Genomic DNA, 14,728 nt, shown 5'->3' on the forward strand with positions numbered 1-14,728 from the left:
GTGTGTGTTACCGGTTAATTCAGCGGTTTCAGGACCGTAGCCAATGAGTGTTTCTGAACTAAAGTTAAGAACGTGATTTATGAGGGCTAATCGCTACGGGACTAGAATAGTGTAAAGTTACTTGCGATTTTGCAGTTTAATTAAAAGGAACAAAGACTATTTATATTTATTTATACTGGCTATTTATTAGCATAAAAGTTTTCGTATTTTCTATAATAGTTACTTATATGCATAATAAATGTTGTTTGTTAACAGTTACTTCTCGATTCTATGTGCCGAGATTATGATTTGTGATTCCCAAAGGGGTAAGTAGTTAGAGTTTACTGGGAGCCTTCCGCTTTACTGTTTATTTGTAGTCATGTGAAATATTCCTCAACGTAGTTTGAAAAATAGTACACTTTAATTAAACTTTAATTAAATTAAGCAGTCGTTAAGCCTAGTCAGCCTTCGGGCGGCTTGAAAACATCTGACAGTCGGGTTGCCCACTTACCCGACAACTCTCTCAGCACCTTCTTGCTTGTGTTGGGGTCCACCAACCCACACTAGGCCAGCGTGGTGGACTAGGCCTAAAAACCCTTCCTTCATTGGAAGGAGACCCGTGCCCCAGCAGTGGGGACGCGATGGGTCGTGATGATGATGATGAATTAAATTTTTACGTATTTTGACCGATACATATAATAGTTCCTATCTTCTGTCCTATTTTCAAATAAATATGTAAATAGACAAAAACATTTATTGGCACCAGTCAAGCCGCTTCGGACAGATATTGTTAACGAAAATTTTATTCAAGAAGAGCTTTCGTAGGACATAAGGATTTATTTCTTCAAATCAGAAGGTGTTACACAAGTGACGGGAGATTTCTTTGAACGAATTTATTCTGTCATTGTTCGAGACGCAGGTCGCACCCTCATCAAATGGCTACTTGAACAAATGTATTATGTAAACGTACTTTTCTTTAGTTATATTTAAGTTATACTTAAGATCCTCTGAAAAAAAGCCATAGAAACTTTGATGGGTCACGTTATTGAATTATAACGATATCTGTGTGAAAATGTGCGGAATATTATATTTTTTAATGAATTAATTTGCAGAAGTCATACATAAAAATAATGTATGTTCAGAATCACCCACTCAGTTACTCCCTTTCAGCTTACTAAGTATACCACTTTAGCAACAGCCTGTAAATCGAAAAGCGAATCCTATTTACAGACCTATCTACAGTAAAGCTTTGTAGATTGTAATGTATGTCAGAAACTATATCATTCCGTCACTCTTCCTCGATAGAGTGAGGGTGTGAGGATCAGAGGGGTTACTCTATATGAGGAAAAACTAAGTTTAAGGAGTTCCGCAAGCCTTTACTCTATTGTATTAAACGTGCCAATTAGACGACAGAGGTGCGAGCACAGGATTCGATACTATTTTCGAAACTACACTAAAGGTTACTTTTACCAAACGCTAAACTTATATAAAATAGTATTTAAATCAAATTTTTAATACATTTTGTACTAACTGACAGACGTATGACAGGCTACTAAATAAGTTTAGCGTTTGGTGAAATTCCACCTAACATGGAAAAAACAAATGCCACTTTTGGAACTGACAAATTTGACTTACATTTTGACAGTGACATTTGACGATACGCAACGTTAACGGAGGTTTCGAATCCTGTGCTCGCGGCACAGTTCTCGTTCTTTCGTTTTTCGTCAGTATATAGTAACCCCCGGGAGCTGCCTCCGAGGGCTCCGGAGTGACATGTCAGAGACTTGTCTCTGTGACACGAGACACAAGAGACCTGTCGACTTCAGTTCCTTGTATGGATCGTGTGAAATGGGCTGTCTAGAGCAGTTCTATGGATTGTGACAATTTTAGTGAGGACAAGAAGCGGATAGCTTGATTGTAAACCTATGTCGATACTACTAGATACTCCTAGTTACTTATCCTGAATGAGATGTTATTATTACTTTGAAAGAGAACTTTGAACTTTGTAGTGTTACAGGTTTAAGATTAGTATTTTAATACAAAGCAGTTATTGTCCGCTACCATTACTTAGTATGGCTAAGTACTACTAAGTAGCTTTGCTAATTAGGTATATCTAAGTATCTATATGAATGTACTTAAGTGCACTTAACGAGAGCATGAGACTGTTATATAAACATGTTTGTTTACTTTATAAGATGTAGGCAAAGTACATGTTTATATGAGTGATACGTAGTCGCCTATAGATAATAATATAAACCATCTACTTAAGAACATTAAATTGATTGATTACCGAATGTGTACATTTCTTAACTGTGTGCTACCTAGGTTACCTATGGTCCTATTATATCAGATATGCTATCACATGGGGGCACGAAATTGTAACTTAAATTAACTTAGCTAAAGTTAAATTAAGTTGGCATTTCATGCTTATAATAACATAGCTTAATAAGTATTTTTATCTGCTGAGTAGCAAATGTTACTTGTTTTTCTCTTTTAAAAGTCAAGAAAGAAGTTATTTCATTATACCCACACGCTATCACGAATTAAGTCACCTCGATAGAAGCATTCATTCATCGGACGACCTATAAAGGAATGTCTAACCGGTTTACAATGGGACCGGTTGATGGCTGATTAGCATTCGCTAGCAAACGACGAGGCTAGCACACTCCCGACCGTTTCTTAACGAGGCATTAGGTAATCCACTCATTAATCGACAAAAAAATATTATGGTGTAAATTCTCACCAGCCACTCCTGGATTTAAAGCCAAGAAGTCCTGCTTGGCACGGATCACCTCCAGCCGAATGTCGTTCTCCATGGGAGCCTCCAGTGCGGAGAACACCAGCGCGCCCGTCACCAGGTATATGGAGTAGAAGGTCAGGTAGCTCAGAAGGAGGCAGGGGGCGCGCGCCTTGCCGAACAGCTGTGACGTCACGATCAGCGGCTGGAACGGCGGGTGCTCCTCTTCGTAAAGGATCTCCCGTTCCACCAGCATCTTCTTAGGGTAGGGGAACACCTGGCTGTGCACCGTCATGTCGTCCTCACTTCGGGATGAGGTCATGCTGCCGTACGACTGGATCCGCGTGTACTTGGGCTTCTCCATCTTCTTTGCGTCCATCGTCACCAAAAAGTTTCGAAGTCAAAAAGTTAAAACACTGGCCGAAAATAATGTAGCAAAAAGTTTCGATGAGTAAAAAAGATAATGTGCGCGGAGTATTTAAGTTTTTTGTCTAGGCGGCTTGTCTAAAGTCAACGAAGAGTTCCGAAACACAAACCGAGGATCCCGGAACGCGGGCACCTGCGGTCAACTGTACTTGAAGAACCTCTTGGGGTGATTAGGTTCTTCGAACAGCGCTATAGTCTCTGTTACTTTCGCGTCGCGGCGGCACTTGTCCAGTTTAAGAAAGACCATTTTGATACATTTTCGAGGGAGCGGAACGGGTTTGTAATGCAATATGGCGGAAGCCTCACGAGTCGTGCAGGGAGCGGCCGGTCACTGACTGGCGGGCGAGGGGACCGGTAATCAAATAAGAAGCTCGTTATCTTATAAAAACTTGCAGTGTTGCCAGCGCGGGAACACGGCCGACCGGTGACCGGAGACAGCTGACCACGGACTTGTTAAAGTTTAATTAAGCGCTATGAAACGGTTATTAATTAACATAATTATGGAGTTAGCTCGAGTAGTGTTGAACTCTATAGTTATTTGTATAGGTGATGCCAAGCTAGTTATAGAAACATTATAACGAGGGACGGCCCAAGCAACGTGCAATGGTCTGAGTTAATCTTAGTTTAAAAGTAAGTAATAAATAAAACTCTATAAATTCCACTTGGATTAGATTAGATTAGTTCGCTGTCGGTTCAGCAAATTTCTTTATTCCCTGCGGAGTGAAGACTTGCTTGTCGTTGGATTTTATATTTGTTTGAGTTGGATAAGATGTGTCACATCAACGGAAGATTGATTCGTTTTGTAGAAATAGTGGCAGTTTGTAGCAGCTACCTGGCAACACTCTCAACGAATAAACAACCGCTTACCGGGTCGCACGCGCATCATTTCTATGTTAGATATAACAAATTGAATTTCTATACAATCGTCGACCATGCGCACTTTATTATACTTATTGTACCAGTGATAAACACTCAGACCCACCTTATACTACTTTAATGTGTATTTTAAACCCTATTCCAGGTAGTCTCAGCACCTAATAGCCATATTGCCCTTATTTTGTAATATACAATAAAAACTGAGAACCGACATAAAAAAATTATGGCTTTGTCGTGAATTGAACTACTTCATTCTAATCAGCATAGGGACTTACTTAATTGCTGCATTTAAGGTTGTTTACTTAATTTTTTAAGTTAAGAAGTTAATACTTTTTCTGCATCCTCATTTATTATATACTTCAATCTTTTTCTTAAACTTTTTTCTATACTATTAAAAAAAATATTCAGGGAATTTCAAATTAAAAATACCTATCATCCTCTAGTTAAAACCACCTTAAAACTAATTTTGTCCTAAAATATTCTTGTACAAAATTAATTATGGTTTAAATATTTTATAAGTAGGATTATTATCTATAGATACTAAGGTAAATAAAATGTTGCTTTTAATCTATAATGCTACGCGTCATCAATGGGCTACGTTAGGCTGCGTTACCAGTAGACAAACAGTTCCCGTTAACCGAGCAGTGAGCAGCCGGTATGCCAAACTAATACGCCCTTACCAACTCAGTCGTCATATTGGAGACGCACCCTTATTCTATGAGATTTGTAGGTTGTATTGTACCTTAAACTATACTAGTAATTTCAAATCTACAATACATCATGACTTTTCTGTTGATGCTTCCTTCCACATGTTTATACTTTGTACTGACCTACCTACTTTGATATGATTATTGATATACTTGACGCATATTGCACGAACTAATACTTACGCAAGATGCAATCAAAACAAGATAATGCCCTTAGAAAGTGTTATCCAAATATAATTGAAGTATTTTTCCTCTGTTTATTTTTCCTACTTGCACTTTTTTACTTACTTCTGTTTATTTATCCTTTTTGTTGACTAGTTAGATTGTATGTTTCATGTATGAAATAGTAATATTATGTATAGTTGTATACACAATTACACAGCTATAGCCCTAATAATCTAGTTTTTTTACCAGAATTTCCACATGCCTTCCTGTATGAATGAACATAAAGGTACCTACGGATATATAATATGTATGTTATTACTCCTACCAGCTCCCACTTGTACCTATAAGGCCCGCAATTTTGATATCGTTTCATTATCTACGGATGTCATAACTATAACAACCAACGAACAACATCTATTAATTACTCACTAAGTTATTTATTCGACACGAATCAGCTGTAACTTTCCAACTTACTTCACGAGTTTCTATTCACATTAAAAGAAAGTTGGCACTTCTGAAGAATTCTTTTTATTTTCGCTATAACTTTGACAAATGGAAAAAATAATGCGTAATTCTCAAAGGGCGTATTTTTGGTTGAATTTTGCGCTTTCTTTCATAGTCTAGTGATTTATTCTCGCCGGCTCGTTAAGTTCTTATTCAATAATGAAACTTACAAATGACATTCAGCGTTGATCTTGATTATTCTTAGGGATTTCTACTAGTTAATATAATATATAATAAATAATATTGTTTAGATAGGTCAGTAACAGACTAACAGTAGAGGCATGGCTAGGGCTAAGAACTAAATAACACATTAAAATTAAGCCATACCGAACTGCCGACGGATACACTTGACTATAATACTTATAACATCCCTCTTTTACAATCACCACAAATGTATTTAATTGAATCTAAATAAACAACATCGTAAAAATACACTGAATACCTTTAAATGGCGAGGTCATTAGTAAATTAAAGAGATGGCTGAGTGAAAGAACCCATATAATTTAGTAACTCATTCAGTACCTACCTAACTAATTAGGGCTTGCTTTTACAAGCTCATAAATACTAGGTGCTACTAAACTGGAAGGGTGTACCTTGAAAATGTATTAAGTATTTAAAGTTAGAATAATTTATATACCTACCTTAATAATTTTGATAAAACTTGATATTTTCAAGCATCAATAGATTATTTTTATATTTTTTTTACTAACTTAACCCTACTTTAGGTTTCTATAATACGTATAAATAAATTGTTTCAATGAAAAATGTAAGCATAAAATTTGCTACTTACTCTTAGCACCACTTGGGCCAAGAAAAACGCTTGCAATGCCAGTGGTTTTATTTATTTAACACTACGAATTTTCAGCTAACAGTTTCAGTAAACCCCAATTTAGATGTCTGACAATTTGAGTTTTATGTAAAGCAGATATTAATCAGTAGGTAAACTGTACGAGTCATTGCCCTGTGGCGCTCAAAGGTTTAGGGCGCCTTCAAATTAGTCGCTAAGTGTCGCGCGACTGCAGCGCTGCTGCAGCGCTGCAGCCGCGCTGCTGTCTAAATTCCATATAAATTATTAACGCGCGACTGCAGCGCTGCTGCGGCGCTGCAGTCGCGCATCTTTTAAATTACAAAATTTATATGGATTTTGACAGCAGCGCGACTGCAGCGCTGCAGCAGCGCTGCAGTCGCGCGACACTTAGCGACTAATTTGAAGGCGCCCTTAATGTCGCCGGACAAAAATAGATAATATTATTAAAGCTAATGCCAAATTCCGAAATGATTCATTTTTGTTTACTTAATTAATTAAGAGGACTTCCAGCCTATCCTACTAATATTTTAAGAGCTAAAGTTTGTGAGAATGTTTGTAACTCTTTCAGGACGGAAAAACGGCTGGAACAGTTTTGTATAATTGAAACGTAAACAGGCATCAATAGATTATTTTAGTAAATTATTTAATGTAATGTCACAGACACGCGTTCAACCAACACCTAACATCTTCTACACCCATGGGAGACAAAAATGTGAGGAATAATATTTCCACAGGTAAATAGTGTGTTAATCAAGGGTTCGTAATTACGTAGTTTCTGCCCACGGGAGCTCCCGTGAGTCTTCCCTCTACTCGTTAGTAATTATGTCGTCCGCAAGAAATATAAGCAGGTAGTTTTTTTTTTTAATTTAGTGATCGCGATTCGCGATATAGATTATACCAGGTTTTGGAGCCAGTCTTGATGAAAATAATTTCGAATAAAGTTCTGTCAAATTCTTCATACAACTACCTACATAAATCATACTGAGTTGCCCTTTTGATCTATACTAGGCAACTTTCTGTGAATAGAAAGAGCTGTCAAGGTCTGACTCGCTGACTCATCGATGACTTCGTTGTCTCACCACCTCACCACTATTCTCTATCTCACCGCTCACTCTCTATCCCACTACTGACTCCCTCTCCCACCACTGACTATATATTCCACCACTGACTCTATCCCACCAGTGCCCCCCACTCACCGGACACGGCGGGGTGCTGCATGAGGAACTGCTGCTTGGCGGCGTGCACCGCGCCCTCCAGCTCCAGCTCCAGGGGACGCTCGATCTGCTGGAACACCGCCGCGCCTGGGGAGGAAAGGTGAATGTTATCGTAAAACCGTAAATATTTTCAACAAATTCAAAATTAAAAAAAAAAAAAAAAAAAAAAAAAAAAAAAACACGCACTCACGCCTTGTACTAATGTACTCCCTTGCGGGGTAGGCAGAGGTGCATTGCTGCACCCACTTTTCGCCAGAGTGTATGTTAGTCCCAATGTAATAGGGGGCGGGCCTATTGCCATTTTACGGGCACATCCAAGACCCGAGAACAAATATCTGTGTTTAAACAAATATCTGCCCCAGCCGGGAATCGAACCCGGGACCATCGGCTCAGTAGTCAGGGTCACTAACCACTACGCCATTCGGTCGTCTTCAAAATTAAATGTTTGAAAATTCAGAGTCATTTGTCAACTTAATTTAAGTGATTTTTTTTCATAGCTCTGCTCTATTTATGTATTGAAGACAAAGTAAAGTAAAGTTACATTTATTATATTGAAATGAGTTATTATTGTATTGATGTTTAAAATAAACAAACAAACTCAGTCGGTGGCTAACAGTTTGTATACTGGGAACACAGCCTAAATTTACCATCCCATACATAGAGCTCACGAAAAGTAGACCGGTGTACGTCGTTAAACGTAGCCTATTCTGTAATTTTCATAGTGCACCTCACTAAAGGCTTTAATTAAACATCATGAAAACGAATGAAATAGTGATAATATTTTATGTGATAGGTATAAAGTCATCCGATTTATTTCCAACGCCATTAAGTTGAACCAATAAAATTTATTGGAATAAGGTAATTCATAAGATGAAAGATAGCAAACAACCTCCAATGAAAGATTGAGGATATTCAGTACTTATTTATAACGTTTCCAGGAACTAGGAAGGACGTTTCTTTGGAATCAAGAAGATAATCCTATCCTTGACACAACCAAGAAGGCCGCACGAATCAAAACCTTCTTTCAAAATCACCAAACAGGAAAAACTAAAAAGGTCCAAACCTGGCCGTTTCATTTTTAATTATAAAAAAAACAATGAAGTCAGCCAGCATCGCCGTGAGTGGAATGTTAAGTAGTCGACCTTGCCCCATAATTACATTCCTCGGCTTTGTTCACGGGATCAACAGGTCTACTCACACCTGGGCTGAAAGTTTTCAGTTCTCCTGTAGCGTACGAGGGTGGAGAAACTATCGCAATGTGTAGATGTGTAGACTTTCAGTGTGGTTCATCTTGCCATTTTGCAAAGTTACTCATTCTTTCTGCTATCGGGATGTGTGACTATTATTGTGATTGCGTTGTAAAGTCAATATTTTCATTTTAAGTACATAATTTACATTAATGTTTCATTTCATCATGTCGCGTACGAAAAGCTGTGACAAAAGTTTATATCACGCTCACTCTCATATCTTTGTCGAGCTTCGGGTAGCTTTTACGGTATGTCACTACAAATAGGTACATTATTACTTAACTCATGGTGAGATAGACTACGAGTTAGCCTACACTATACAGGATGTTTTACGTTACTTACCCATGGTGAATTAGCGTACACTATACAGTATGTTTTATGTTACTTACCCATGGCGAATTAGCCTACACTATACAATACGTTTTATGTTACTTACCCATGGCGAATTAGCCTACACTATACAGGATGTTTTATGTTACTTAACCATGGCGAATTAGCCTACACTGTACAGGCTGTTGTTACTTAAGGCTTACTTTACGTCGAAGTGACGTCGCTGCCATTCATATTTCAGACGTTTGACGATTGTTCCTTTGGGGCTACGCAACGCATGTACTATAACGGGGTCTCACACTTACCCATGCCGAGGTAGAATACATTAAGTACAGAGTGTTGTTACTTACCGAGCGAGCTAGAGCCCCGCACGTCGCCCACGATGCCCGGCACCACGAGTCGCATAGCCGCTGTCACACTATACAGGGTGTAACTTACTTATGACGAATTAACCTACACTATACAGGATGTCCTTACTCACCCATGGCGAGGTACAGCGCCATGGCGGCCACGAGGCCGAGCACGCGCAGCGCGGGCACGGCGCGCACGTCGCCCACGATGCCCGGCACCACGAGACGCATGGCTGCTGGAGGGGGAATGGAAATGTTAGTGGGATATTGAAACATTTAGTTGATACAAAGACAGCAACACAAAGAAATAGAGACTATAATACAATACAAAACAATAAAATGACAGGGTGCAGTCCAGAGTAAATGGCACCAGATCACCATGTGCTGTGGATGTCCACAACCGTTAGTTAGTCGTACACCTCGAAATCAAAAAATCCTTATAACTTTTCTCCTATTCGCATTTCGCCGCGATATCATAATTTCTGAATAGATAGAGCTAAGGCAAGATTGACCTAAGGCAAGATTGACCTAAGGCAAGATTGACCTAAGGCAAGATTGACCTAAGGCAAGATTGACCTAAGGCAAGATTGTCAAAATAATTTACCTACTGTTGAATTATTGAAGATTATGTTTAATACTACATATAATACGTGGTCTGTATAATTAGGTAAGGTTGTATGTAGGGTCGATGTTTTTTTGACTTATTACTAGAAAATACTTTTTTATGCTTACTTTAAAATGCGTTTTCCGCATCTAATTTGAAAATTTAGTCTTAAAGTACATAGAAACTTTTGCTGGAACGCAGCCGCAGGTCCCTATCGGTAATTTTTTTTTTGATGAATCATACCAAGTTTATTGAATATAGAATGGCTTTTTCCGGTGGAAAAACTCAATTTCAATAATTTATTAGAGCTATGTTCTCGTGTAGGTATGTGTTAATATGAATAAATAACCTTGCACATTATGTCGTTCGCCGTGAGAAGGCTTGTTTAATTTGGGTTAAGAGTAATCTCCTGCGTAGTTAACGAATAAAATTAATGTTTATCGCCGCCACTTTTATCACCTAAGTTACTTTATGTAGCGTTTAATGTAGGCAACTTAATTTATTTTACTGAAATAGGTGAGTACTAAAAGTATAGCTACCTTTTGTAATGTAGTCTGAAAATGTATAAAAGTGCTAAAAACTGTTTTTTTACATTTGTAATCTGTTTTTTTAGCAATAAAAATTTCGTGGTTTGAGTGCTAAACGTATACGTAGGACTAGTTTGACATCAAAAAGCCAGCCATTTTTTTGGTGGTTAGTGTAAGGTGCGATATAACAAACCACCTGTGTCATTATACAATATGTATTGCCATGATTCTCGTAAAACAAGGTCCACGCTTTCGCGTCCCAACAATACTGCAATCAATTAGTCCCAGGGGTTATTCTACCTTGACGAAAAACATACCAACGAGAGCTAACACTCAATCGGAAGTATTTATTACAACCAAATAAAGTCGCTGTTGGGGCGCAGCAGCTATCCAAAACGTAGTTTTTTGTCACAGGTAGAGTGACCCCATTTCCCTACCCGGTGATCCCCGGACAGATGGCGGAATGAAAAGCAATTTGTGGACCCGGGAAACAATATGGCCGCCAATAATGTAGGCAGACACGGGCCGACTGAATACCGAGCTCAATTATCATCAGACACGACGGGTTATTGCTGACCTGTCTGCCTGTAGCTGGATTAAATACGATCCGTACGATCCAATATTTTTTGATGGGTAAGGATATTCGGCAATAGCTGAGAGAACGAGTGTATTTTGTTGTCGTTGATGAACGTTGATACAACTACGTTCTACGAAATATTGACACCTCAATACAAGGTGTAGTTACTAAATAGCAATGACGAATTTCTTTCGTCATTGCTAAATATCTATTAGTTACAAGTTGCAACTCAACGCTCGCTGGTTCGATAGGTGGCCGGTAGGTAGTGGATGGATGAAGAAAGCCGTGGAAAATGTGGCGCTACATGGAGGATGCCTAATCGAGCAGTGGACGATTACAAGCACAAAATATTTTTCTTTGTCTGCAAAGATAACTTTAGAGCTATAGATTTCGAAAGTAACTAACTGCCTATTTCCTATAGCACAGAATAATAACTAGCCTATAGGTAAGATTATGCATGAGAACACACACGCGTGTAAATTACCGCTTTCCTAAACAATGTCCCCCCCTCACCCCCACCAGGCTCGAGCTCGTGATAATTGAGTTCCGTACACGCGCCACGCTCCGCATACTTCATCACGGAACCCCAATAAAAAGATTTGATCCTGTTCGAAATATGAAAATTGTGTTAGGTATTTTTATTTCGGGCAAATGTTGGCGTTTGCTGGATTAGCTGGTTTAGCTTGTGTGCGTAGATAGGGACTTGTAAAATGTGGTCATTCTACATAACATATACCAACTTAGCCAAATATGAGATTTATAAGAATGAGTTTCTAACTTAAGAAGAATGTAAAATAACCTAACCAACGTTAAAGTCCTCCGAAAGTTTACACTGAAAGTCGCAGAACGTTAGAACGGCTGAACCAATTTTCATAAAACACTCGGGCTAACCTATGATGATAATGACCCTATAAAATCAAATTAAACAGACACAGATAGATACACATAAGTACTTGTTAAACTTATAACACCCCTCTTTTTCCTTCGTGGGTTGTATGAGTATCAATTGTGATCAAAGCCAACAAGCTACTCTATTCTGAGATATCCCATTACTCAAATATACCCACATTCCAAACTATACAGGTAGGTGACACGAAGCCCAGTGAAGCAACACATGCCATATGCAGCGGACAATCAGAGCCGACATGTGATAAACAAAGCGACTCCACAAAGTGAGACGAGGCTTTGTCCAGCTCTGGGGGTCACTCTAGTATATGACGAACAACTAAGTTTCTTTATCGACCAATAGATGGCATCCGGCCTGTCGTTTTTTATGAGCTGCATTCTTCTGAGGGGACGGAAGATGTCATAAATGGTACAAAGCTGTCTTAAACTAGTCCACACTTAATATTATGAATAATATAAAAGCTAGTTATTGCATATGGTTGAATTCACGTCCATTGAGTTTTTGTATTGGTGAAATAAATGGAACCCATGCCGGCTAAAAAAAAATGCAGAGCTGTTGAGTATGAAGTTTAACTAGCGCCATCTATAATAGGTTTTTGTCTATGGTTGTTACCTATGCTTGAAAATCTCCCATTGTACAACAGTGCTCGTTCGTTCGTTTTTCTTCAGTATAGAGTGACCCTCCTGGCTGCACTTCCATTAAAATTCATGTCAATAACACACGCGATGAAAGGATTAAATTGTTGAAACTGTACGTTCGCGGTTATGACGCCCGGATCGGATTTGTTAATTAAATGTTTCGCGATATAAAATGCAATTATCCGATACTGAGGTTTATAGATTTTATACAAATATATGTTGGTATATGCCGTCATAAACAGTAGTTTTGAACGTTTGATGAAGGTTAATGGAATCCTACCTGACGTTCTTGTATGTACCTAAATTTTGAAATAGGTTTCAGTTATTGGGATTATACATGCACATTAATAACAATATTTGTCTGCTAAAATATGTTTCAGTCAGCAATAGATCTTTCAACACAGCAGCCCACTACCAATGCTTGTACCTCAGTACAGTCCATCATTATGATAATTGCTGCAACAAGCATAAAAACTGAAACATGTACATGAGAGCAGATAACGATGTCCCGGACACGTCCGGATATCCGGATGCAAACGCCGTCCGGCCCGGATACCCGGCTTTACCCGGCACACACGGGTCGCCCCCGCCGTGCGCTAGCCACCCGTGCATTTTTGTAATGTGCTTTACTTTCATTAATGCTGTTTAATCTAATAAGAGGTAGCTTGAGGTTTTATCTCTAGAGACAGGCTAAGCATACTTGCATATAATACAATGAACCTATAGACAAATAGAATCTATGTGGTAAACTAACTTTGCCCAGCAGCAGTGGAAAAATAAATAGACTATTTAAAAAAAAATCTAATAAAGTACGAGTTCATTATTATCCTTCATTAGGTACTGAAAAAAATCTAAGCAAGTTGAACGGTGAATAAAACTGTCAGATTTTAATTACTAGACTGGAGTCTCTGATTGTGATGTTTTTTTATATAATTAATAGGTACTTACATCAGGTTTCTAAAGTTCTGAACCATTGGAATCTAGTTTCAGCTGTACTTACCTACTGTTAGTCACTTTAGAAAAACAAAGTCAAACGAACGGAAGATGATAAAAACGGAAATTCGAGCAAAAAGGTTGTAAATTTTCCTTTAGCGAAGGCAAAATCAATTTGTAACCTGGATTTAGGTGTCTAAAAGCCTTAAAAGTTACTTAATTAAAGTTCGCCGAAGGTATTTCCGATGGAAAGCTTACGAGTAATTTGCGTGCACAAAGAGAGCTTTTAAAAGAATAAAGGGTTTACTATTACTTCCATATTTAGGGCAAAAGCTATTGCTAGACAGCGGTGTCACGTTACGCATAAAAAAACATATTAAAAATAATAAATAATACATTTAGGTCTTTGAACTATGAGTTAGGTACCTACTTGACCGGCAAAAGGTTGAAGCGATTATTTTTTTTATTTCATACTTCGGCTTTGATTTGATGTGAAATAGAACGTAGATTTATTATTTATTATTATTTATTATTGTATTTCTTTGAACGAATCTTCTTCATAATCTATCTAATCATCAATATGTTCGTAGGCGATGTTAATAAAAAGTGTTTTTACTTTGGGTACTAACATCGTATTGATCGGTTTCTGAGCAGATTTTATAAACGGAACTATAGGTAATAGAATATTCAGCGACCAACCTCCATGAAGGTTACCGGAAGTTGCGTGTTACTTTTAAATGTCCCCGGAAGGAAGTTACTGGGCGGCCATTTTTTATGTTGCCAGAGGTGATTAATTAATGAAATGACTGAAAAAAAATTGATTCAGGGTTAATAATGGCGGCACAATATTGGTTATTTTTCATCTGAAAAAGCTTTTAGGTACATCTGTTTGTGTGTGGTACATTCGCACGCTCCGAGACACCGACCTTTCATCTTACCTTTTATTGGCATTTGGCGAGGAAACGAGCTCGGCTGAGAGGGCAAATATTATACCTCAACCTCGATGTACAGCCAGCAAAACAAATAATAAGTACATATATGTATTTTAAAAAAACAACATATCTCCGTGTGTTTTTACTTTATTTACCTATTTCTATGGTTTGTAAGTTCAGTAAAATACGGTCAGACCCCCGAGCAGGTACTAAAAATGTGGTTAAAAGTAACACATCATAATCTGATCGCTAAATGGCTGCAATTAT

The 14,728-nt window shown here is 38.2% G+C and overlaps 1 protein-coding gene across 2 annotated transcripts in view; it reads right to left on the minus strand.

Annotated features, from left to right (window-relative positions):
* LOC105380250 (potassium channel subfamily K member 6) overlaps window positions 1-14,728 on the minus strand; it is a 49,735-nt gene that overhangs the window by 17,401 nt on the left and 17,606 nt on the right. The window contains exons 2-3 of one of the 2 annotated variants that reach the window (XM_038113585.2): window positions 9,475-9,579; window positions 7,399-7,503 (exon numbers count right to left, since the gene is read on the minus strand). In XM_038113585.2, the coding sequence (XP_037969513.2) occupies window positions 7,399-7,503; window positions 9,475-9,574 (205 nt within the window). In that variant the 5' untranslated portion in view covers window positions 9,575-9,579. Of the gene's footprint in view, window positions 1-2,722; window positions 3,498-7,398; window positions 7,504-9,474; window positions 9,580-14,728 lie in introns of those variants that run through there. The other variant, XM_038113584.2, reaches the window with a different exon arrangement.

This window comes from Plutella xylostella, chromosome 23 (genome assembly GCF_932276165.1).
Source record: "Plutella xylostella chromosome 23, ilPluXylo3.1, whole genome shotgun sequence".
Lineage (NCBI taxonomy): Eukaryota > Metazoa > Arthropoda > Insecta > Lepidoptera > Plutellidae > Plutella > Plutella xylostella.